Below are 27,524 nucleotides of genomic sequence, written 5' to 3' on the forward strand. Positions count from 1 at the left end.
CTTTTCATAAAATTTCAAGCATTTTGCTTTGTTCAAGTTTTCCCGACCAATGATTTTAAATTAGATAAACTCTTAGTTTTTCCACAGGGAAATTTAAAAATTGTGACAGCAGCATTGGTATATTTTTTGCTGCTATCTTTACTTCAGAATTTCATTTGTGTAGCATTGGGTGTAAGGCATACTATATAGAGATTGGAAGGTCATTTATTGCCATAAATTTTTGTAGGTCTGTAATGATAAAGCAAAGCAACTAAATTTAGTTTGTATTATCTGAACTCCACTAGAAAGCAATTGATTTTTGCGTGGTTAGAACTGTTTTGGAATGAAGAGAAAGTGATCTGTGCCTTGGCCTAGCAAGTCCAACACTATAGTTGTTGATTTAAGTGGTTGTTCTTTCTTTAACTCTTTTTCCTGTCCTGTATAATCCATCTTTTATAAAATTACAGGTGGATTTTGGATAGAAACACTCATTTTCTGTAATGTTTCCTAATAATTAAGAAATCCATTTTTGAGTTTCTCTTTTTTATTAATATTGTTTGTATTCTTGATTCTGTGCTCTACTATTCAGGCAGGCTTATTTGGGAATATGCAAGGTCTTTATGAAACAGTGAAAAAAGCTCAGATGGTTGTTCAAGTGGAGGCAGTTCGTGTACAGAAGGAGCTTGCTGCGTATGTGTTATTGAATTTCGGCAATGCGAAAACATACTATTTATTTGTGGGTTCAAACTTAGGTATATCAACTTTCAAGTCATACTGAGATAGCTCACAATGAGTCTTTAATGTTTGCAGTGCTGAATTTGATGGCTACTGTGAAGGCGAGTTAATAAAGGTATGATAGCTGTAAGTGATTATTATATTAATCTGCATATTGGTGCAAGATCACCTTTATTTTGAATTAATAGTGTAGAGATAAGAAGGTACTTTGTACCATTTAGGATGTTGCTTGATAACTAAAATGTCACCAGAGGCTCGATTTTAGCTGCATGAATATTTGGTACTTCCATTTATGTTGGCCATTTGATCCAGTTGTGATTGACATAATTGTTATTCTCCCAGATATTCTTTGTTTTATCAGGAATTGGTTTAGTCAAATCTAGAGCTTTTGCTCAAACTGAAGCTGGTTATCTGCTATAATCCCATAAATGTTCTTATAGAGGAAATGCTTGGCACTCACTGCATCCACAAAAGATGATGTCAGGCTGGGATTTATTGATGCTTTATATTGCCATTTCAATATGTGGTAGAATTTGATTGTGTTTAAATGCAATGCATGGTGTAGCCTGTGAAGTTACTTCTTCAAGCAAGTTTTTTGTGGGCAATTAAGCTATTCCTCGAAGAAAGAATAGCTTAATAGTTATGAGCTGTGATTGTGGAAAATATTTTGGTTTAATTGCAATGAGCTTCTGGATTGTGGGAAATTTTAAGATCTGTCACAAAGATTTGAGCTTTCTACTAAGTATTCCTTATTGGTGAGTACGTGGATCAAAATCCTAAAACCAATGGCTAGTATACAGTGCTAAGCAGCTGATATGAAAGAAAGATCTTCTTAGACTTATATCTTCAATCAAACACACATCTGAAATTATCTATAGAAAATATTGACAAATAGGTGTATATGGAGCAAATTTCTAAAGAAATTAGTAGTTATGTGTCTTGCAACTGTGGTTTGAAGCTGTGTCACAAGTTTTTTATTGTTGTTTGAGTTTGGCAAAGATAAAGTTCAGATTAAATTCAATGTAAATAAAATTCAGATTATTCTAAGATTACATTTAACCAATATAAACTGGAAATATTTCTTTCAACATTAGAACTAAATCCACACAATTTCCAAACAGACACATATTGCTAAGGAGATTTAAACTCTATATAAAAAGGATGCCACATTTATAAACCTTGATAAACTTATAAAGTAAAACCATAAGCTGACCCAGGTCGTAGAGCAGTTGGGTGGGCTGTTGGACAAGTAACCGATCGACCCAGGCTCAAACCTTGTCTGGTACCTGAGTTGGTTTACCCTGCTGTGTGCATGGTGGGTCCCATGCTGGTTACCGCGCGGCCTAGTTGGATTTGTCTCACCTTGTTCGCCTCCTCTTGACCCCATTTTGGCAGTTCGTAAGACCAAGGCAAGGCAGGTTGGCCACTGGGTCAGGTTGTGGGGATACCCCCTCTGAGATATCAAAAGGAAAAACCATAAGCTCACTCACAAGGTTGATGGGTGCTCGTTAATATAAATTTATATCATGTTTATCTAAATATATCATGTCAAATTTGAAAATTAAAATAATAATATAAATTTGAAATATTAAAATATGATAGATAATGTTAAATTAGTAATGTGTTATGCTCACTCACAAGTTTGATGTGTGCTCGTTAATATAAATTTATATCATGTTTATCTAAATATATCATGTCAAATTTGAAAATTAAATTACTAATATAAATTTGAAATATTAAAATATGATAGATAATGTTAAATTAGTAATGTGTTATAAAATTATCTATTGTATACTAAATTTGTAGGATGGAGACAATAGGGGATGAGGGGATGCTTTTATGAGACATTGTTTTGGGAGGCCTGTTTTTTTTGGGACATCAAGGGATTGTTGTTAAAATCTAGGGAAAATCTAAAAATTTGGAAAATTTCATTTTTTTTTTGGGACATCAAAGGATTGTTCCTCGCAATTGTATTCCTTCTTTGTTGGACTTCATGCACGTTTGTGGAAATCTTCATGCCTTAGACAAATTCTTAAAACTCTTAGACATGGACAAACTTTGTTGAGGATCGAAGAATTTCTTTCCACACTTGACCAATTTTTCTCCCTTGAAAGTTCTATCCATGACGGACTTCATCTTGGCTTAAAGAACCTCATGAGAGGTTGGACTCCATATGTGTTTGTGAAAATCTTCACGCCTTAGGCAAATTTTCAAAACTCTTATACATGGATGGATGAGGAATTTCTTTCCACACTTGACCAATTTTTCTCCCTTGAAAGCTCTATCCATGGCGGACTTCATCTTAAGGAACCTCATGAGAGGTTGGACTTCTTGTGTGTTAGCGGAAATCTTCATGCCTACATATTTTCAAAACTCTTAGACGTGGACGGATGAGGAATTTCTTTCCACACTCTATCCATCGCAGACTTCATCTTGACTTAAGAAATTTCTTGCATTTCTTGATCGGACTTCATCACTCCTTTAGGAATTTCCCTTCTTCCTTGAGCAGACTTGGCATGGGTTTGAGAATTCTTCCATGCTGAAGAGGGCAGACTTTGTGTCTTCATAAGGATTTTTAACACTTAGACAAATTCCACATCATCTAAGCCTTGGTGGACTTTATCATGCTTTGTGGAATTTCCCCATACTGAACCAAATTTCTATCACTCTAAACTCAGCGGACTTCTTGTAGATTTGTGGATTTTTCAAGCACTTAGCAATTTATCCTAGTCTTGGCGGATTTCACTTGAGTGTAAGGAATTTCCTCATGGGAGAGGGCACACTTCACTTAAGCAATTTCCTCATGGGAGAGGGTGGACTTCACACTTAACCAAATTTCTTAGGCTTCTTGACTTGGTCAGACCTTCTATGGATTGTGTTTTTCTTTTTCTCTACTAATTGGACTTGGTGTAGCAATATGGATTTCTAAGCTTGACAGAGTGGAATATATATATATATATATATATATTTCAAGCTATATTTTTATGTATATATTGTCATGATTTTGAGAGTGTTTTCAGATCTGTAGGAGTTATTATGGAGATTCTAGAGTTTAGAAGATCCTAAAAATCTTCGAACTTAGCCAAATTTTAGTAATCAGCTCACTTCTATTGTTGTTCTTTTCCACAATTTTAAATTGATACTGGAAGCAAGGATTTCCCAAGAATTTTCACAATTCTGAATGCTTTCCCTCATTTTGCAATATGGAATTGTTCGCCACTTTTCACACTTTTTCATGAAATCCCAAACAAAGTGAAGTTAAATATAGGATTTTTTTTGGATTAATAATAGGATGAAGCTGAACAAAAATCTTGCTAAAGCCTAAAGGAAATAGAAACTACCAGAGTTTTCTGAGGAGTATGCCCTTTACATCCCTTGCATTTATCCTGCATATTTTCTGTCCCATCTCCTACCCAATATTAGAGCTAATTTCAAGAATAAACCTATTAATTATTCAGCTTCAGAGATCACATATAACTAATCATCGTAAGACTAAAGATTTCCTATGCTTCTGTCAGTCTTTAGCAAGCCTGTGGGCTTTGCCCAAAGGTCTTGCATTTGTAATCTGCTGAGTGCATAGATTTTGCTTTGATTTTAACAAGGAGTAAATACCCATCAGGTAATTTTATCTTAGCATCTACCTACTCCATAATAGGTACATACTTTATCCTTGTTAACCATTTTACTGCTTATCATATAGGTATTTACCGAAAATATCATGCAAATGCATTGGATAGAACCATTAATGCTAATCTGTAACCAATTGTGACAGTTACCTGATCAGTACCCATACTACCATTTTGAATTAACAGAAAGGGACAATTGCGACCCTCTAACAATGAAAATGCCATTAAAGGAACCAAAGTTTCTGTTAACTATATAGAAGAAACTAACAACATTGCTTACTAAGAGTTGCTGAGAAATAGCTCTAGAATCTTATTGCGATGTCAATTCACCAACAATTGCGAGCATTTAAATAGTATGACTCTATTATAGTTGAAAACATAACATTTGAGCTATACTGTAACTTTATGTCATTTCATCGGCTCCATAACGTACCAGAGGATATAACTATAAAAGACTACTAGTATTGCTAGTCCATTTATGAAAGTACTGCTTAACTAACCATTGAAATTGTATATTACAACAGAGATTATGTCAATTGCTTATTATTGTGTATTATCAAGTGTTCCTGATTTAGGAGATCATCAAGGACTTGGTATTAAGAACATTACCATTAAGGAAACCATATCATATCTTTAGAAGGATTGATTTCTCTGTTAGTTTCTTTGCTCATTTATCAGAGGGGCTCTAGATTTTATCATATAAATCTATCATATAAGGATTCTTTCAGATAGCTTGTTACTGTTTACCATCTAGTAGATGACATCTTGTGCTTTAGTCATTAATCCTAAGTCATCCTGTCACCAATAACCAAATTTGAAGGAAAATCTCTAGCTCATCTCTGCTGTATCTTAATAGACCAAATCACAGAAATTTAAATATAATGCTGTATTTTCATATTATCTTCTGTTTACCAAAAGCACCAATCTGCTAGTTGATCCTTTCCTAGAAGCATATTTCAAATCTAAAAAGTTTCTTCACCTGGATTACCTTTTGTTATGTCCTTAACTGAATATATTAAACAATATAAGTTTCTTTAAAATTTTTAAAACTAGGGCATATAACCCCTCTACTCCTGTCTAGTATTCAGTCTATATACATAAACGACTAGGAAGTACTACAGAAGATCTTACCTAAAACAGTATATATATCTATCCTAGGACCCTCCTTACCATAAGCCAACCTAAGCCTTTTGGCTTTCCATTCCAAGGGACTGCAATCTACATAGACACAATCGCCACACGGGGGAGTTTCTTGCCAAAAGGCTTAGAAGGTCCTGCCTTGTCTTTCACCTGTTCTGGGTTGTTCTTCGAAGCATTGGCTGCCTTCTTGAGTCCACTCCTGCGCTCTCTCTCTTATTATTATCAGTGGAAGCTCCTGAATCCTCTCCAACTCCACATTTGAGACTTCTGTACTGGTTTCAAAGCCTTCTAGGACTAGGTAGTTGCTCAACCAATTATTACCTGAGGCAGCCTTATATGTAGCCATTTCTGAAGAAGTTGATATTCCTTGCAATGGCCGGTTTCTTTTCTTCAAAAACTTTAACATCTTTTCTTCTCAGGAGTGAAAGCTTGGGGTTACCATCTACACGTATGCAAACATCCCCAACCTTGCCGGGTATAGAATCATGAAATCTCATTCATATTTTGAAAAGCTACGTTCAAATGTCCCAAAATTTCTTTCTAATTTTTTTTCGACATAGTTGTGTTGCATCAAACTTAGGCAACCCCATTACCAGTAAGATGGCAACGAAAGTGGTTGGGATGTTGTAGTTAGCCATGAATTGTAACTGATCGTTTATGGATGCTTCCCCCAATATTTCCTTCACCGCTTGGCTTGCCAAATCATCTAGTTCTTTCTGAACTCTGCTCTGTCTCTCAATCTTGACTTCTCCTAGGAATGCCATCATCGTATTATAATCAGCTGGTTTCAACTGAAGCACCAAGTCGATGGTCTAAGCTCTATTCTAACTGCAAAATTTGAGAATCCTCGTTTCCTTCAACTCGCTACTGAATCCTCTCTTAACTCCACATTTGAGACTGCTGTACTGGTTTCAAAGCCTTCTGCGACTAGGTGGTCCCCCCACCAACTATTACCTGAAGCAGCCTTCATATGTAGCCATTTCTGAAGAAGTCGATTTTCCTTTCAATGATGATTTTCTTTTCCTCAAAAGCCTTTAGCATCTTTACTCCTCAAGTGGAAGCTTGGGAATACAATCTATCCATATGCAAACATCCACAATCCTTGCAGGAACAAGGCAGTCTTCTGGGTATAGAATCATGAAATCTTCATCCACATTTTGAACAGCTATGTTCAAATCTCCAAAAAGTCCTTTCTTACAAATTTTCGACATAGTTGTATTACATTAAATTTAGACAACCCCATTACCAGTAAGATGGCAACGAAAGTGGTTGGTATGTCTTAATTAACCATGAACTGTAACTGATCATTTATGAATGCTCCCAATATTTTCTTTCACCACTTGGCTTGCTGTGGGAGATGTCACTTCCATCATTTTAAGAGCCTTTCATAAAATCATTACTCTCACCTTTATTTAGTACTTAGATATCTCGCCTTATTGGTCTCTTGATTCTTCCATATAATCCATCTTTCTGATCACTTCATTGCTTACTAGGACTAACTTAGCTTAAGAACTCCCCTGATGTATACCTCATCTTATGATTTCAAGACTACTATTAATATGTCTATTCATTGTCTAGTCCCGCTTTCGCCAATATCTATAATTTGGATGCAAATTACTGTGTGGATAATAGTGTCAGCTGTCTCATAGATAATTTCTAATTTAAAAGGTAGCTAGTTGGTTCCACTATGCCTTCTATTTCCTCTTCTACTTGCTGGGCCGTTGCTTAAGCATTGGTGTTTACTTTGTGGAGTTTATCCAAGACCTGAGAGTAGTTCTGTATGGTTTTCAAGACCTACCCGATTCCCAGATTGTGAATTCCATGTGGAAATTAGTCATGTTTATTTGATATCTCTACCTGGTTCTTTATAGATGTAGCATGCCTTTTACTGAACTTGTCATTATTAGCCAATGCTCTCTATGAGCTCCCCAGCGGCTATCTTGTTAGTCAATCTATCAACTATTATATTCCCTTCTCAATATATATGATTAACAATATATTTTTTGAAATCTTTTAGTTGTTACAGTGCTCTTTCCAGCATAGAATTTGGTGTGGTCCCTTTTCTAATTGGATTAATTGCTATTGCTGAATTTCCTTCTATTTCTAGTTTCTTAATTTGTAAATTCTTTGCTAGTCTAGCTGCTACTTCTCCATCCCAGTTGTGAATTTTGCATTCTATCCTTGATGTTCTTTGGATTTTCTTGTGAGGCTCCATCAAAGTTCAACTTATGCCACCCTTGCTTAGGTGGAGACCACTTGCAATCAGCTCTTCTTTGTTTACTAGCCTCTCCCCCTTGGCAATGTCTATGCAGGAGCCGAATGCACCTGATTAGACAATTTATTTTCAATTATTAATTAAATTTAAATTCATAGTACAGTTATTTATTTAACAAATACAAACAAATTGTCTAATCAGGTGTATTTTGGCCCCCATATAGCCAAAATCTGCTCCCTTGTCCTACATATGTGGGGATTTTTAGACCCTGCCATCTGAATCTGAGTTTCTCATCCCATTGTGTGATTGTAGCTTAATTCTGTGGTTGGGATAGTAACATACTGTTTGTGATTTTTTACTATGGCTGCCTTTATTTTGTTGAGTGATTTCCTACCCATTTTTCTTTAAAAAATTCTACTATTCCTCTCTTTCCACATTTCCCATATTAGAATTAGGGTGCTTCAATCCATAGGCTATTTTTTGTTGATGTTTGGTTAACTTTGGAAAAGGCTTAGCAGATCATTAGGCAAAGCTGATATCTATCCCAGCTTATTACTTAACCAGGTCCAACATTTATTGATGAATTGACAATATAATAATAGTTGGTTAGTTATTTCTTCACGCGTCTCGCATAATGGGCATCTAGTTGGTCCGTCAAATCTTGTTTTGGTGAACCAATTTACTGTCAGTATTCTCTTTTGAAGAGCAGCACAAGAAAACATGCCTTTTTTGGCAAACATAGTGCTCCAACATAATTCAATTGGTATTTCTGTTTTAGGATTCTGCTGTTTTTTGATCAAATACTGGTACACTTCTTTTGCATTATACTCCCTTGTTTTTGGTTCTTGCCATACCGACTTATCTTTTTGTTTCCGTAATGTTATTTTTCCCTATTCCAATTTCCAACATCCTTTTGAGTTTTTCTACATTTCCTGGTAGATTCAGACTATCCATGGATTTCCATTTCCATCCTAGCGGTGGATATTCATTATAGAACTCTTGCCCATTGATTTTCCAATGTTCCCTTAATATTATTTTCTATAAGATTTTCTAAGCTGTGCATCCTCCCCATTAGTCACTCCAAAAAAGAGCTCGATCACCTTTGGCTATGTCCCAAGTTAACTTGTCCATTATTATCTCTCTGCCTTCCATCATAAAATTCCACACTCTTGAACTCCATGGAGACAATTCTGTTCTAAAGATGCTAGTGGGATCATTTCAATTTGGATATTTATGGCCAAGAATGTTAACCCACTTCAGCGATGACTCTTTGCATTTTCCAAACTAACTTTGCCCCATGGTGTTTTGATCTGTCAAGTGCTTAACTCCTATGCCCCCTCTTTGGTTGGTTTGCATTTTTTTCCCCAAGCTATGAGTGTTAGCTTCCTTTCTGTGGTTACTTCCTGAAAGAAAGCTTTTAATATCTTTTCTAATTTAGTGTTTGCCCCTGAGGGAAGAGATATGCAGGACATTTGGGTATATCGGAATAGCTGAGAGGACTGTTTTTAACATTGTGGCTTTTCTTGCTGTAGTAAGCCATTTGCATTTCCAAGATTCCACTTTTTTTTCTACTTTTGGAAGTATACGATCCCACATTCTTGTTTGATCTTGTTCCCTATCCAAAGGCAGCCCAAGATATTTACATGGAAGCTCTATTCTACTGAAGTTTAGAATTTTGCATATCTCCTTCTCCCTCCTAGGATTTACATCGAAGAAAACACTTATGATTTTTCCGAGTTTACCTGTTGCTCCGAGGCCCTTGAATACCAATTTAGTATTTCTTTGAATTGTCTTGCTTCCTCCTTTTCTCCTTTCCCAAAGAGCATTGTATAGCCAATAATTTGCCGATGTGTAGTGGTTCTAAGCCTTGTCACTTTATTCCCTTGATCTGCTCTCTTCCTCGAGTTTTGTAAGCTTCGATCATAATGATAAAGAAGAAAGGAGAAATTGGATCTCCTTTTCTAAGTCTCCTTGTTATACTCAAGAAACCCTTAGGAGTACCATTTACCAGTATAGCTGCTTTTAGGTTTAGGACAAATTATCATATGTTTTTAATATTTCTTGTTTGTGTGTTTTTCATTGCAATTACAAATAAATTTGGATTGTGGCTGCCCGAGTTTGCTTTTGGTATGGCTGAAGTATCAGGTGCCTATGTTGGGTCTGACTAGGGTACCTAATCCGAGTTGGACCTAGTCTATTTGGTTCCATGAATCAGTGAGATTGGCACCTGTCAGAGTTCAGGTGTAGGTCCCTGGATAGTGGAATCTGACTTCATCAGTTAGCAGTGAATTTGGCCAGACAGTATAAATACAGAGGCATAATTTTTGGACAGCTTTCATGTTCAGGGGTGCTACTAGGTATTCTAGCACTTCTGCATTCATTTAAGAAAATTCTCATTGGCAAGCTGTAAAGTTTCTGCAAATTCTTTTGACTGAATCAAACTTAGATTATACCTCCTATGCCTCCTTGCTGTAGATAACTTCAAAGTACTGTCTTCAATGAATTTAGAAATATAAATCTGGAACTGTCTTTTCCTTTTGCAAGTTGTATTTGGGCAGTATTGACTAAGGAGCAGACTTTATTGTTTTCTTGTGTGTTTTTAGACTTCAATCATACCCTTAATAAATATAGAAATCAAGGGAAAGGACATGTCACTTCCAAAGTCTAGTTTGCCTAATCTCTAGAAGTCAGTGACTTTCCATGTAATTAACAAGTTTAATCACAAACTAAATCAAAGGAGTTTTAGTTAGATTTAAACTAACATACAAGGATTGGTGCCGATATCCTTAAGAGGATAATGCAATGACTTTAGATCAGTATTTTTCATGCAATATCAGATCAACATGATTGCAAGTTACAAAATTAACACTCCCTCTTAACTTGATAAATCATACTGAGAGATATCATATCTAGCAACATCAATAAGATGAACAAGCAAGAATTGATACTTTATATCTATTTGAATCTTCTTAACACGTGGTATCATAGAACACATGATACAATGTCATATTACTAAATCTGTGATATGACAAATCACTGCTACTAGTGATAACAGTATTGCAAAGAATACAATATATGGGATAAATCTGAAGAATAATTAAATTCTTCATTTATCCAAGTTATGACTCATAGATACTGGTATTCCTATATCACAACATGATCTTGAGTTAAGATCTACTAGAACATAGGATAAACTCTGGAGAATAATAAAATTCTTCCTTAATCCAAATTGTGACTTATAGACATAGCAATGTCTACATCACAATGTGATCTTGAACTCATCTAGATCCTACAGTAGAACTCTATTGTTTAACACATTATAAGAGTTCGTCATCTCTCATAATGTCTTTTATACAAGTGTTCATTATCTCAGAGATCGTCACCTCTTAAATAATGAATACAAATGGTGGAGCCCATAACAGTTAATAGCCTGACAATAAAATTATTTAATTAATAATTTAAAAAATACAAAATTTCAACCATACCAAGTCTTTTCTAAAGTGATCTATCTTCACTCGAGAGAGAGGTTTGGTAAGAATATTTGTTGTCTGATTTGTAGTACAAATGTATTCTAATTTTACAGTGTTCTTGTCTACCCTATCTCTTACACGATGGTAAGGAATTTCAATATGTTTGGACCTGTCATGAAAAGTGGATTCACAGAAGGCTTAATGCAACTCTGATTATCATAATGAATAGTAGTAGGATTCATGGGTTGACCAAATAATCCCACAAGAACTTTCTAGGCCAAATGGCCTTCCGAGAGGCCATTGCTGCAACAATGTATTCAGCTTATGTGGAACTCTGTGCTACTGATGCTTGCTTTCTGCATATCCAAGGTATCATTGCTGAAACAACATCCTGAAGTGCTTTTCCTATCAGTAACGCTTCTAGCCCAATCTGAGTCTATGTACCCATGAAGGTGCAAGTCAATTCTCTCATACTTGAGCCTGTAAACAAAGATTTTAGGGTTACGAGTTTCAAATCCTTCAGGCTGTTCCAAATATACCTCTTCTGTAATCTTTCCATCTGATGTACTTTCCATCCCTTTGATTCTGCAATAGCTAGGACGGTTCTTATAGAGGTGTATCTGGCAACTTGGAGCAAAGGTTTCTTCATAAACAATTCCCTTCTTTTGAGATAATCCTCTAGCTATGAATCTGGCTTAATGCTACTTTCAACAACATGCTTAATTTTAAATTTCCATTTACAAGAAACAGTTGATTTCCTTTCAGGTCTTGGAACAATTTCTTAAACATCATTCTCAATAATGGAATGGTATCCTTCTGTCATAGCAACCTTCCAAGCTGTGAGTTTAAAAGCATTTGAACCATTGGTGGTTCTGATTTAGATAAATCACTTATTTTGGTTTTGGTTAGATAGTAATAAATCCGACATCAAATCCATGATATCACTTGTACTGGTATCGGGACATTAAATCCACCAAGTACTAAATCAGATATCAAATCCATGATGTCACTTGCATTGGTATCCGAATATCAAATACATGATATTCACCAAGTGCTCTGAGTACTAGTATCCAGACATTAAGTCCACCAAGTATTCAATCCTTGAGTTGAAAAGACTCAAACCATGGATCGCTTCTATCCACAAATAAAAAATATAATCACATAGATAAATTTAGCCAAATATGCAACCAATATGGTCTATGCTATATTCACATATCAAATACATGATCATGTAAAATATCCAATTATAGACTCAACTATATAAAACAGGTTTAGTCTTTGCTATAACATAGCCAATGATTATAACAGACACAACCAATAATGTAGCCTAGGCTAAATATAGTCTTGAAAAGAAATGCTAATACATATGAATCCCCAAAGGAAGAGTTTATAATGCAAAACTAGGCCCATATATAAACTCCCTCTTAAGTTCGAGCATCTCTTAGGTGGATTCAATCCACGTATGCAAGTTCTCAATTTATCCATGACTGCATTTAAACCAAATTGAAGTAACTGAAGTCCATGACACTTAATGTGATCTACTCTCTTAGTGAAGAGCTTACAAGTTTCCTATCTGCTTCCTTTGAAGTTCAGGTTTAACTACTTTTGGTAACTACTTTTGGTAGGACTCCCTCTCAATGTGTACACTATAAGATCCCCTCTCGTTATCTAGCCAAAGTTTACGGATAACTTCTCAAGGGGTTACATGTCATTATCAAAGCATGAGAATTTTTGTTTATGTCACTTAGTCTAGATTTTTCTCAGAATTAATGGTTTAACTAGTTGTAATTCTTTAACTCATACTCAGAAAGAAATGCAATCACACCTAAGACTCATTTCTGACAAGAGTCATATCACAAAAAAGAAACTTATTAACAACAAGCCTAAAATGATTGAAATACTCCCTCTTGGCAGAAATGGCTTTGGTCTACACAATAAGATAGTTGATATAACCTCCCTCTGAGGCTGAACATCTCCTTCTGAAAATGTAACATCAAATCAACATCCCCGTCTCATAATTTGTTGCATTCTTTTCTTTCAATTGTCATTGGCATTCTCCAAACCGGTGCGTAACACTCTAGTAATTATATCTTATGTATACATCTGCGTCTGCCTTTGCGTCTGACCCAATGCTTTCCTGTTAACAGAGTTTTGCTTTGTGTAATAATGTGATTAAACTCCTCCGTTCTCAATAGTGAAAAGACATTCAGAGAGCATACCAAATTTAGCTTCCATGCACCAATTTCACTTCTGGTGGAATCTCTGTTCCAATTTTTCCAACCCCCTGAATCACTGTGATTCTCAAGGAATGCTGAAACTGGTGATGAACTACAGTAGTGTTGAATCTTGAAGTATGAATCTAAACTACTCCATACCCTTAGTTAATTCCCCAGATATACTCAAATCTGGTCTCTAGCATATCAGAATTTTCACACTGTTCAATTTATCAAATGGAATTTATCACAACCTGAATACACTTACTTCGTCTTTGAATTATTCAACCACCTCCAATTGCTTCTACCGCAACTCCAAGTGCATGCAGTCTGCTATGAATGGCAATCTTCAACAAGTCAGCTATAGACAAGCGAAGGTTGAGACATTGTGCTTATACGGGTGGATATATGTACTAACTCATTGTATGCAGGTTGACGTTACAACTGGAGATTCTTGTAATAGCAATATTTTGCCAAACCATGACACAAAGAAATTCTTTGTAATGGCAGTAATACCAATCTCCACCAAAACTCTTGTTAGGAGCAAGGAATAATATATATATATATTTTCGATACTCTATACACATTCAATCACTAAGGCTGGCTTTCGTTTATTTATTACTTTTACATATACACCGTCAATGATATTTGTCGTGTAGCTCCAATTCAATTCTGTTCCCAACACTGAACTCATCTCACGGCAAGCAGGAATGATTTGTATGCTCCATATGAACATTGTGCCCAATACTACTGAAGTCGTCAAAGATTACTGTCGATGCTTTACCCAAGTTTATTTATAAGCTTCACTATCGTTTCAACAAATATTAATTCTTAGTGACCATACAATACTATATCACACATCCGATAAGAGCTTATTTATTTTTCCCACTAGTTTATGACTTTAATGCTTTGAAAGTCAGATATTTATAACCTTCAGAGACAATCCAACTCATCTAGCTTTCAATCGTTCTTTCTGTGTAGTCCCGCCTTTACAATAACTTCAACCACAGAAAGTCCCTGTGTCAAACTGAGGATCAGAATAGCAGACAGTGGAGGAAAAATGAATTTCAGATAATCTGGATTCAGATTGGTTCAAACTTCTTGCTTCTTGTGCTTCTAGAGAAATAAAATTTCTGGGAAATTCTAATACACCATCCCTTAGTCAAGCCTGTTCGATTCTGCCCATGAATCTGAATGGATCTACCTTCAAGCGGTTAAGCTTCCAACGAAGGAACCTGGCTCTGATACCTTGCAAAGCTTCTGCAAATTCTTTGACTGAATCAAACTTAGATTATACCTCCTATGCCTCCTCGTTGCAGATAACTTCAAAGTACTGTCTTCAATGAATTTAGAAATATAAATCTGGAACTGTCTTTTCCTTCTGCAAGTTGTATTTGGGCAGTATTGACTAAGGAGCAGAATTTATTGTTTTCTTGTGTGTTCTTAGACTTCAACCATACCCTTAATAAATATAGAAATCAAGGGACATGTCCTTATAACCGTCCAAAGTCTACTTTGCCTAATCTCTAGAAGTTGGCGACTTTCCATGTAATTAATAAGTTTAATCACAAACTAAATCAAAGGAGTTTTAGTTAGATTTAAATTAACATACAAGGATTGGCACCGATATCCTTAAGAGGATAATGCAATGACTTTAGATCAGTATTTATCATGCAATATCAGATCAGCATGATTGCAAGTTACAGAATTAACACAAGCTTATTTGACGCAATTTCTTGTATTACTGTTAGAGCTCTTTTTGAATTGAAGAATAAGTGCTCTGTCTTTGCTACTTGCTTTCTTGAATTAAAATTCTGTTACATCCTTTGTGAAAGGATTCATAATTTACAACCTGGAAACCTTATCTGTTTCATTTATTACAACAGGGGCTGCAAGATTTATAGTAATGATTGCTATAAAATAATGTTGAGTGAATTTTCATCTACAACCAGTGATGACAATTACTTATGATTAATTCTCATTAAAGCCGTTGAGGGTGTTAGACACTGATACAGGATCTTCAATTGATGTTGATGTGCACAAAAGCACGACTGCTATGTCTTTCCCTCTTTAACTAATTGAATTTCTAGTTTTTTGGAACGACCCAGAGTTGAAAATGAGATATTATTGTTTTGGAGATTTTCTTTGTCTTGTACACTTTCTTTTTTGAATTTTTGTCAAGGCTTTGTAGTCGATAAGAGTTGTACAAGGTATACATAAAAGCATTATGATTATATTAGAGTAGAAGATATTATTTAGTATTTCACTGTAGAAAGAAGCAGGTTGTTACATGGATGACTGTTTATCCATACTTAAATATAACTGTTACATAAGTGCGAAAACTGAAAAAGATATTTGCAACACATTTAATTTTTCATTGTAGTTTGTTTTAATTTTTCATTTCAATTCTTTAACTATATTTGAGTGAGACGCATGCAGTTCAGATTCCAGGCATCTCATAATTTATATGTATTCTGGTTTGACATATTGCCAGGTCACTCTTTCTGGTAACCAACAACCTGTACGCACAGAAATTACAGAAGCGGCTATGGAGTTGGGAGCTGAGGTAAGAGTTTATCATGGCCATAAAAGATCACATAGGACCTGTTCTGAAATAACATAATTGGACTGTAACCTAATCTTGTTTCTTTTAAACAGTATATAACTAATTGATATTAAATATCCGTTTTTTCGGTGAAAATTGTAAACCCTGATTTTTTTTTTAAATAAAAAGAAATATATATATATATATATATATATATATATATATATATGTATGTATGTATGTATGTATGTATGTATGTCTGTATATATCTGTACGTATGTAGATATATGTATGTGTATATACGTATATGTATGTGTGTGTGTGTGTGTGTGTAAGTACATAAGTATGACTAGAGTTTGAAGATATTACACCCAAACTGCAAGAATTACCTTGCTGTAACCTAAAGAAGCCACATGTTGCAAGCGCTATGACATGACCAGACTATGCAGAATGCCTTCGACAAAACTTGGATACAGAATTATTGAGGAAATTTACATAACACTAGAGAATAGCCAAACAATAACGTGGTTGATCATTTACAAAATATACTGCAAAAAGCATTCTGAGACCCTAGACAGTATATTGATGAACAAAACTCTACTAGAAATTGATGAAGACTGCACGGCCACTTACAAATTGGGGTTGTTTTCCCCAACTTCCTTGTTACTTGATTTATCAACTTCCACAGGAGCCTCTGGGACACAAGCAACTGGCGTGGAGAGGGCTGGAGGGTCTGCCACTCCGAAGCTGGCTGGTTGAGAACTAGCACTGTTTTTGCACGAGGGTTGTGACCTAGCAGATTGCAGTGCTTAGAAACCTCCAAGAAATGGGAGCCACAGTGGGAGTAAGGATGTCTGCATACAATGCCAGTTCATTCTCAAAGATTCTGCAATTGTTGGAGCGGAGACTTATCTTTATGGTGTCATACATTATTATGAAGGCTGGCCTCATCTTCAAGTGTTGACTATTACGAAGTAATTGGAAAATATTTGCTTGTTATTAATAGTGATCAAGAGATCAATTTATACAAGAGATTGAATGATGTTTCCTTAAGAAACAATTGTAAAGAATAGAAACATTCTATTGTAAAAATAGAAAACTAAATATTAGAAACATTCTAATATTTACAGAAGATTACAATAGATAACCAATAGATATTAAAAAGAGATAATAGAAGCTATCTATTGTCGTAATACCCTCCCTTAATGGTTAATCTATCCAGAGCATGAAGCTGTCAAAAAGTGGAAAAGACAGATTCTATCTGCTCAAGGTGCTCCACACTGTTTGCTATGGGGTGCGAAATAAATTGCTTAGATAGGGCAGCTAAGCGACTCTGACATTCAACCTTTATGTGCCCAAACTTGTGGCAATAGTTGCATTGAATTTTTTTCTTTTGGGAGCCTTCTGAATTTGGAGCAAAGGATGTTTGCTGAGAAGACTACTGATGGTACGTTGGTTAATGCTCCGAAACTTTGCAGATGAGCATAACGCTCCAAAATAAACCGCAAAAGCCATGATTTTTAGGAGAAAGTCGGAAAAATTGAACATGATTTTTGGGGTGAAAAATTAAAACCCAACATGATCTTTGAGGTGAAAAATCAATCAAAACCCAACATGATTTTTGAGGTGAAAAAAAATCAAAACTTGACAATAGAAAGCTTTGTTTTTTATTGGAACATTAGTAAAATCCAACAGGTAAATTTTGAGGAAAAAATTACAAACCCAACAGAGGAATCCCACACAACTTTGTGAATTATAGAAGCAGAAAATTTTAAGGTAAAATTTATAGAAACCCATAAGAATTTCTTTTAGGGAAAAAAAATGAAAACCCATCAGAATTTTTTTTTAGAGAATTTTTTTAATGAAAACCCATTAGAATTTTTAAGGGAGGCAAAATACAAGACTTTGCATGATAAAGAAACACATGCAAACAACATGCAAGTACATGCAACCCTAAAAAAGTAGATACTTAGAAAATTTGAAGGGTGACTCAAAAGAGAGCTCGAAAAACCTAGAAAAAATGTTAGTTTTTGGATCGGCTGGCTCAAAAATCGTGGCAAAAAAATCGAGGCAACCAGAAAAAATAGACAACCCAGTCGAGATTTCAAAAAACCCACCAAGAATCTTCAATTTTTTTGATATGGTACAGAAAATTAGGGTTTTGAACAAAAATGACCCTACTGCAAAAAAAACCCACAAAAAATTGAGGAAATGTGCAGAAAAAACAAACGGATCTGGACAAAAATGGGTTGCAGAACCGAACTAGAAGTCGGCAGATTTAGATCTCTTAGAATGGAAACATCGGATTACAGAGAGAGTTAGAAGCAAATATGCATGTAAATAATTTTGAAAATAAAAGGCAAATAATTTCAACCAAGAAATTATAATTATTTAACTTTAAAGTATTGGCTTCGATACCATATTACGAAGTAAATGGAAAATATCTGCTTGTTATTAGCAGTGATCAAGAGATCAATTTATACAAGAGACTGAATGATGTTTCCTTAAGAAACAATCATAAAGAATAGAAACATTCTATTGTAGAAATAGAAAACTAAATATTAGAAACTTTCTAATATTTACAAAAGATTACAATAGATAACCATTAGATATTAAACAAAGATAATAGAAACTATCTATTACCATAATATTGATTGGGAAATAAACCCTCTATCCATGCTCTACCCTCAAGCAAGTCATAATTCTAAATTGCATTATCCAAAATCTCCTCAGCAATGCATTCTTCCTTGAATTATTGTAGAGCAATTTGAACAAAAAGCCCTAGTTTTGAAGCGAATTGAAACAATTAGTTAGAAATAGGAATATCTCGTGTGATGGGTATACCATATGAATATCTCTTGTGATAGGTATAGCATATAAGCTCTGAGGTGTAGGCACACATTTAGGAACCCCTCAGCCACAATATTCTGAATGGTTCTCTCCACCTTCTTACAGTTCCTATTACAAATCTTTTGTATATGAGTAGTGGTGAAGATTCCAGACATTGGGAGTTCCCATTTCCTGATGGGAAATTAAACGTGGTGATTTTGTGGTTAATATGCCGTTTCCTCGATGATGGGAAAGTAGAGAGCAAGGAAGTACTAGCACTTTTAGCTTAAAAAGAGGATGAAATACTTGCAAATTTGAATGAAAATAGTTAAGGATTCAATTCCTTTGTAGAGGCTGATACACTTGGCAGATCCCTCAGATTTGGAACTTGTAACAATTTAGCAATTTGCACAACCTGCTCTGCTTCCGATTTGGCAAGCATATAGGAATTGAGGCGCTTAGTACCTCGTGCCAGTATGCTGGTGTTGGCAACTACCATAATGGCAATGATGTTTAGGAGTGTGCCCCAGCTGCCATAGGTGATGTTTTACTTTGAAAGTATATGACATATCCTTCCTACCTTTGTGACTTGAAAAGAAAAGAATTAACTGCTTGAAAATGTGTTATTTCCCACACATGCAGTGTGGAATCATGAACCTTCAATTTATGGTGACTCGTATAACACCTGCTAATTAATGTCCATATTATAACATGATTTTGGTAGTATTTTTGTTGATAGTTATGTTGGCAATAAGGTATCATGGGCCTCAGGTAATAGGTATTTTGGAAGATGTGGATGTATAGCATCCTACTCTAAGCGTTGGATAGCTTGTATATTTGAGAGATATGAATTTTCAATAAAAAGCTAGGTTTCCCAATCGGCACATTCACGGGCCGATCCCTGGTATGAAAAATCCTAGAATTGCATCCCGGTTCAAATCTCCCACAGATTCGACCAGGTTTCAAGTTTCTTTTGCTCGAAATGTCTGAGTTTGTTGTGGCAAATCTGTCTAACTGAAGCAATGATTTCAAAGAAAATCTCAAATGTTTTGAACTACACACTATCTTTGAGGGCTTTTTTTCGATTTTGTCATGTGGAAGCCCTAAGTTGTGTATCCACCTTGAGATATATACCATGTGTATGGGATATCACATCGGACAAATAGGGCATAGAGCAATGAGTTCCAATTCTATTATGGGGTCGATAAATCAGGGGATATCATGTAGGGCACTTGAATGAATACATAGGTAAATATGGTTGACACATTTATTAAATATGGTTGATAACCAATTCAGTTATACTTTGATGCGGATAAAATGAGTATGTTATTATTAATAGAATTGTAAATAATAAATATATTATATCTAATAAATTTATTACTGTACATATATAAATATATATAGTTCATATATATTATTAAATTTCATAATAATAATGTACATGAATATATACAATTTATGAAAATTAAATAGTATTATTGATTTACAAATTAAGTAGGAATAGTGACATAAGATTCTACTATACATTGAAAATAGAACCACAGGGATATTGAGGAGAACGTCATGTGTGTATTATTCAGTAATAGAAATTCAATTGTTTAACACAATTGTGGATCTTCAAAAATAAAATTTCAGATAATAAATGTGGCTTAGGTTCTTTTACATCTGTAGCAAGGTCACTGAAACCTTCCTTTACATTGTCATTCGCAAGTGTTTGGTCAACGGAATCTGCATGCTAATTTTTTTATATTCAAGCTCTGAATTCATGTATCCTCCTTGATGACCAACTTTTAATGGTCTTTTTCATATGTTTTTCATTTTATGTGCACTGAACTCATCATTTAGTTACTCTTGTTTGTGCATACCAGAGCTTGGGAGACTTCAGGCAGCAGTATTAACATCCTTAACACCATTTTCTTGATCCCAAATCTTTTGATGGTTCCCAATTCGCTCAGCTTTAGCAAATGTTAATTACCATCATAGTTACACCGCCCTACAAGACGGGGGGATGGGGGTACAAGTTTCCGAGACGGGGGGGTAGAGAGGCCTTGATTTGGGGATGACGGGGAGACGGCGGCGGGGGACAGGGGGGTGGTGGGGGGAGCAGGGGTGTATATACTATACATATGGTACTTAAAATTTTAGTTATGAAAAGATGTACTGCAATTATACAATATAAGATATAGAGATGTAAAAAACTTAAACATTGAACATTGCATTGAAGTTTTGAATTGGAACATCATGGTTCATGATCAAATGACAAACAATGAACATTGAACATCAGCAAATGAAAGAATGTCAAATTATATGATCTTAAATTTATAATATATATCAGTCTTGAGATATAGAAATGCAAATGTGAATAAAAATGAAGAATAGAAGGCTTTTGAACAAAGGAGAAGGAAGGAATGGGCCCCACATCCCATTATAATACAAATGGAACCAAAAAAATATTAAAATAATGCCTTATTTTAAATTTTTTTATAATGTCCCCCATCTTGTTGCCGCGTGAGATGTCCCGGCGTCCCCCTGCACCCATAGGGGACATGGACCCGTCTTGGAGATGTCTCGCCATCTTCAAAGGAGGTGGCGTTTTGAGTGGTGCCACCTGAGATGCTGAGACATGTCCCCTTGTCTTGGGTGTGTCTCCGTCTCGAGTGTGGCCCAGTTTTGGTGAGGGGACGCGTCCCCGTGTTACACTGATTACCATCTATATTTAGGCATCAATCTGATTAATTCTCCTATTATTCTTCTCTTTGTTTCCTTTGCTTCATCATTTTATTAGGACTTATCAACTTTCTTTCATTTTGTTATAGATGTGCTCGGAAGTACTTGTTTTTTCACATTTTTTTGGCCTTTTTTAGCTAAGTAGACAATTATACATTAATAAAACAATTAATGAAATAATTACTTAGCTAAGAAAAAAATGAAACCAGTACTTTTTTCATGATTATTAAATAATTACCTAGCTAAGAAAAAAATGAAACCAGTACTTTTTTCATGATTACCTGCTCAGAAACCTCTGTTGGCTAGTCAAAACTAGAAAGGTCTAGTATAGGAGGAGATCATCATCAAACTGTAGCTAAAGACAGGCACACAAGAGAAAGAATATAGAGAAAGAATATATTGGGACTCCAACCCTCTTTAACTTCTCTATCTGGGAATCCCATAATAATCAGTGGCAAGTAAATCAAAGGTAATATGTAATATCCTGAAGACCTTTATTATATAGTTTGTTGTTTGAGGTTTTCTTCAGACAGTTTCATTGGAATTTCAGTTCTTCCGACAGCCAGACCCTTAAATAAAATAAATTAATGGAGGAGTACTTAGTTATGTAAAAGTTTAAAAATACGAACTACCAAACTGTGTCCAAAAAACAGGCTTAATTTGATGTTCATTACTGTATGTGAAATACTAATTTGGAATTCCATTCAACTCATTTCATCAGTTGGCTTCAAAATAAGTGACAATTGTTAATAATGATAAATAAATAAAAAATAATATACAGTATTCCTGACAACTGAAGTATTGACTTAAACATTGCCTTGTGGTGTAAATGGTCTTGACTATGTACATGCCTTGACATACAAAGGATTTTACTTTCTCAATACTTCAGTCTTCAGAAACTGAATTCCAAATTGTTTCCGTCCCATCTCTTTTTGTTCCTTTTTGGGTCTGCAGTCTGTATTCTATCTTCTCCTTGTCTCTCTTGTATCCTGATGATGTATCATTTAGTGTGATCTGAAACGTTGATGCTAAAAAACCTTACACCATCGAACTCAGAAAAAAGACAAAATATTTCTCAATACTTTTTGGTGTTTGATGACTTGATGGAATAGGAAGCTTTGTGGACTTTAGTTCTTCACAATTGTCAGTTTCTAGTGGAAATTCAAGGTTTCCATGATTCTTCATAGTGAACTAGACCAAACAAAATGCAGAGGTGATATCATGAAATGGACCAACTTGATGAGAGTCCTTGTGGTCATTTGCACCCGACCTCACAAAATTCCCAAAGCCAAGATTGCTGGTTCAGGTTTACCTTTAAGGGTTGTGTATGTTGGGTTCAGTATATGTTCATACAAAATTTATATTAAAAGAAAAAAAAAAATGAAAATGGTCAGAGTTTGCACAAGTATACGATACTAGTTATAGGACACAGCTGCTAGTTGATAATTTGGTTTTAGATGTTAAAGATAAATGTAGCAGTAGTCAGTGGTTAACAAGTGCATGTGGAAACTCAAAAGCAAATCATCAATTTTCTCTTCATCAAGGTCATCAACATCATCAATTGGTTCATTTGAAGCTACTACAAGTACTGCCATTGCCGCTCCTAACATTGGAACTAAGCATTCTTACTGACCCTTATCATCAGTTGAGACTTATGGAAAGCTATGCAATAGAAGCATCTATTGTGGGGTACTTTAGTGCTACATCTCAATTCCTCATTGCACCTTCCTTGTACTCGAATTGCTTGTTTGGCTGAAATGCATTGCAATTTCAATGCACGCACACCAACTACTTTGTTTTTGTGGTTCTTAACCAGTTGCACCTAATCGAGCGAGTCAACATTATTAGTTGATTAGTTAGAGCCATTCGTAGTGCTAGTGTTGCTCCCACTAGTTTCACAATGCATTCCCGTGTAGTATATTTGTGCTTATCATCAATCAAGATTCTAGAGTCTAGAAAAATGTGCAAGAGTGACAGCTGTCATGGGCATTCCAGCATTACACCTCACTGCCTCCCTAATGCTTGATTTGCTTGTTTGCATGAGATGAAGTGCAAGTTGGAATGCGTACACACCAATTCACCTCCACCCCCAACCTTGTAAAAACTCGAGTATCCGTAATATACTGCTGTCCTCCCACTGCCCACTAGCTGCTATGGAACATAGGTCGAGGAAGACCTTACATTCTTCTAAGAGTTGAGACAATCTGACAAAATTAATACAAAATTACAGTTCCTACAGTAGGCTCAAGAAGAACTCACAACATACTAAGAGTTGAGACAAAGTCAATACAAAATTACAGTTTTTACAGTAGGTTGAAAAATGCACAACCTACCAAGAGTAGAGACATAATCAGTAGAAAATTATGTATTTCTCTGGGTTTTGCGGATGACACATTTTCTCCATTTTTTAAAGATTTTTGGGACTAATTTTTTTTTGACCCTAGATTTTGGGGATGGCAATGGTTTTCCATATTTTGGAGACAATGGTTGAAATAACAGATGAATTAGTTTTTGAATTTTCAAAATATGAATAAATGAAATTTAAAGTATAAGGGCAATAATAGTTCATTAATTCACAATCCATTCAAAAGATTGATAATGACAGACCTAATATGAAGTGTGTATTAAATAATAGATACAATTAATATTTGAGTTTCCAAAATATGCATAAATGAAATTTAAAGAGTGCAGTAATAAATAAATAACGCGCGCACACATATTTAATACAGTTTTCTAAGTTATTAGAGGAGATTTTCATTACTTCAAAAGCAATATTGACTCATGAATGCTACATAAATATTTATAAGTTAATTTAACACTTTACAATATGCAAAAATAGTGGAGTTGCATTGGAAGATAACTCGAAAAAATGGGTTTCCAAGATAGAAAAATATTTTATTTGTCCTAATTTGGTGCAGGTTTTGTTTATACCATTTTAAAAAATTGCATTAACAAAAAATCTAAAATTAAATTTGGGAAGATTAATGTCAACTATTTAAAAATATCAAATCAAAGGCTTTTAGGCAGACATGGGTATTCAACATGTATCTAGGCAGTATCAGATACATTTCAAATTTAATACAGGGATACACGTGTCCAAGGAGGGACAGAAGAGTTTCTGACACTGATAATATATTTAAATATTGTGGGGTCAACACTCAACACCTTACAAAATGCAAAATAATCTCATGAAGGAAAATTACTCCCGAGTATCTTGAGTTTGTGAAGTATGCTTCTCTAAGAGTTTTAGTTTTTAAGTTGCATTGAAATAAATTAAAACTGCTCACCATTAAAGTATGTCAGGAATTTTGCTAATGAACTTCGACTTACTGACTGAACAACCACCAGTACCACAAAAGCAACAACAATATATCATAGACTTGACGTGGCAAATATTATGATTTTTAAGCGTGTTTTTTAATTTTGATTCGAAGTGCGTGACTTGTGCAGAAACTTTCTGATTTGGTTACAGAAGCATACAAGGATGCACATGAAAAGAGTGTTCAGGTGATGACCATCATCTTTTAGTACTGCAATGTTCAAACTCAAAAGTTCTCTTATGATAAAGTTTTTCAACTCTCTCCAGTCTTCATTTTTGTAAACTTGACTGGCTGATGGTTTATTTTTTGTTTGTGCCAGGCAATGAAAGAAAGAATGAAAAATCTTGCTCAGAGCCTTGGTATGCCCCCCGGGCTTGGAATTGGGGAAGGGACAAGCTAATCTGTTCTAGACTTTATATTTAATATCTTTGAAGACCGGTTAGACTCAATTTTGTATATGACGGAGGATGAAAACAATGCTTCTTTACTAGCTTCACAGCGGCAATTCAATGCGGGGATGCTTTTAATTCTCATAGGCTACGAAGAGGAAGAATTCATTCTTTGTATCTGTTTTAATAAAAAATATCCAGTCTTTTATTAGCATAAATGAAATCAAAATATCATCAAATGTCACCCTTTAACACAGGAAAATTGGCTAATTTCTTGTAATGCTTGAATATGTCAACTGGACTTTATTCAGCATTGGTGTAACTTGGGCATCTCGTATTTCAGACTGAATTTTCGATGATATGGATTCCCTGTACAAGTCACATAAAATCATATTCCTTGAAGCACGATTACGATGGAAAGTAAGTATAACACACATATATATATATATATATAAATAATAAAATGTTCTATACTCAATAATGAGCATGAGTGGATAGGGCTTTTCAACAGCTCTCTGCAATGGAATTGACAATTACCATGCACAAGGTCTGCATTATTGCATCTTTGGTTTGCATTCACTCAAATGACTTGAAAGGCCATGGCTTTTATTACTTTGCTCAACCATTATGTTGATCACTACCTCGTAGTAATTTTCTTTATTTCCTTGATTGGTATTGCTCATCAGTATCATTTGAATGTATTGCTGTTCTTCTAAGTGGCTAAAAACAAAAGCACAAATACATAAATAAGATAAGAAAAAGAAATTAATAATTAAACCTTGAAAAAATAAACAAATGAGGTTAAAAAGTTTACCAGGCGCACTGCAGTTTATAAGGGGGCCGTGTTGCACCGATTCCTGCAGTCTAAACAACCAAAAAAAAAAAAAAAAAAAAAAATTATTTATAGGGGGGCCGTGTTGCACCGATTCTTGCAGTCTAAACAACAAGGAAAAAAAAAAAAAAAAAAGTTAACACAAATAAAGCATACACAAAAAATCAAGGAAAATAAGCAAGAACTTGAAAAGGGAAAATATCTAAAGAAAAATTTAAATAAATAAATATATATATTAGAGAGAGCACAAAGAACTATTAAAGCTTGATAAAGGAAGACTAGTATGACAAACCAAAAAGATAACAACTACATAGAATCACAAAAATAAATGAAAAATAAACACATTAAACAAGTACCAAGATAGAAAACTATAAAAATATCAATAGAGAATGTCAACAAAGTAGAGGAGGAAGCTCAACCCAAGAAACTAGAGGAAGAGAAAACATAGACATAGGAAACCTAGGAGAAGCAACTCTGGTCGAGGAGTTATAAAATGAGAACGAAGGAAAAGACCTAAGAAGAAAAGAGACCAAAGAATGGGTAACCAAGACAGGATAGGAGGAGATCGAGAGAGACCACCCAAAACCCAAAAGAAGGAAAGGTAGAGAGAAATGATAGAGAGTAAACAAATGGAGAAACCAAAGGGAAGGGAGAGAGAAGCAACCTCAATAAATGGTCAATAGCCAACATAAGCTTGGGGGACCCAATGAGTCAAGGGAGGGAGAGAGCCACAAGGATGGGACTTGGAGGAAGGGACAACACGAGTGAGGTTTCTAAGTGAAGATAACAAACATTGCCAAGAATTGCTTAGGATTAGAAAATCATCTCGATTGAGATTGGAGGGATTGTTATTAATTACAATCACCTTCCTGAGCTTCCTTTTATAGAAGTTGTCTTCTTGGAAAATATATTTTGCGTCCTCTAAGCAAATATGGTGCTTAGAAGCCGAGGAATGATCAACTAAAGTAGACTTCGGAATGTACTCAAGTCTAATATCTATTGCATGCTCTTTTGATTTTGGTAATCAAGGAATGACCTGTATTATGTTCCTCCCTATGTGGTTGGTATCTCCCACAAGATCTCTATAAGATTCTAGCTAAACATGATGTGCGGGTTGACACCATTAGAGCTCTATGATTTTGGCTAAATAGGGTGTGTGGGTTGTCTTTAAAACCTTGTCCATCTTTATGAATTGTATTTCCCTTCTTAAAGACTCCAGGGATCTCTTTTTATATCCAATGGTGTACAAATTTTTGTGTTCTTGAGACAATCCCAACATTGGTGAAATAATTTGTTCCTTCATTACTAGGATCAAAGAACATGCAACAGATATTAGACACGAGTGTGTTTTGAAATTCTCTTTAGCTAAGCAATACTTGACCATTAAGCACCATATTCTCTTAGAGGACACAAAAATAATGTTTCACGAAGACAACTAATATAAAAGGAATCTCAAGGAGGCAATTGTAATTAATAACAATCCCTCCAATATTAATTGAGATGA

General features: G+C 35.0%; 1 protein-coding gene across 1 annotated transcript in view; it reads left to right on the plus strand.

Annotated features, from left to right (window-relative positions):
* Nucleotides 1-25,547, plus strand: part of LOC149532783 (nucleoid-associated protein At2g24020, chloroplastic-like) — a 44,914-nt gene extending 19,367 nt beyond the window's left edge. Inside the window, exons 3-7 of the mRNA XM_089807744.1 lie at nucleotides 569-669; nucleotides 790-829; nucleotides 15,873-15,944; nucleotides 24,930-24,986; nucleotides 25,119-25,547. Of these exons, the coding sequence (XP_089663870.1) occupies nucleotides 569-669; nucleotides 790-829; nucleotides 15,873-15,944; nucleotides 24,930-24,986; nucleotides 25,119-25,199 (351 nt within the window). The 3' untranslated portion in view covers nucleotides 25,200-25,547. The remainder of the gene's footprint in view (nucleotides 1-568; nucleotides 670-789; nucleotides 830-15,872; nucleotides 15,945-24,929; nucleotides 24,987-25,118) is intronic.
* Nucleotides 25,548-27,524: the final 1,977 nt, after the last annotated feature.

This window comes from Cupressus sempervirens, chromosome 10, assembly GCF_028749045.1.
Source record: "Cupressus sempervirens isolate cs-2001-9-10 chromosome 10, ASM2874904v1, whole genome shotgun sequence".
Classification (NCBI taxonomy): domain Eukaryota; kingdom Viridiplantae; phylum Streptophyta; class Pinopsida; order Cupressales; family Cupressaceae; genus Cupressus; species Cupressus sempervirens.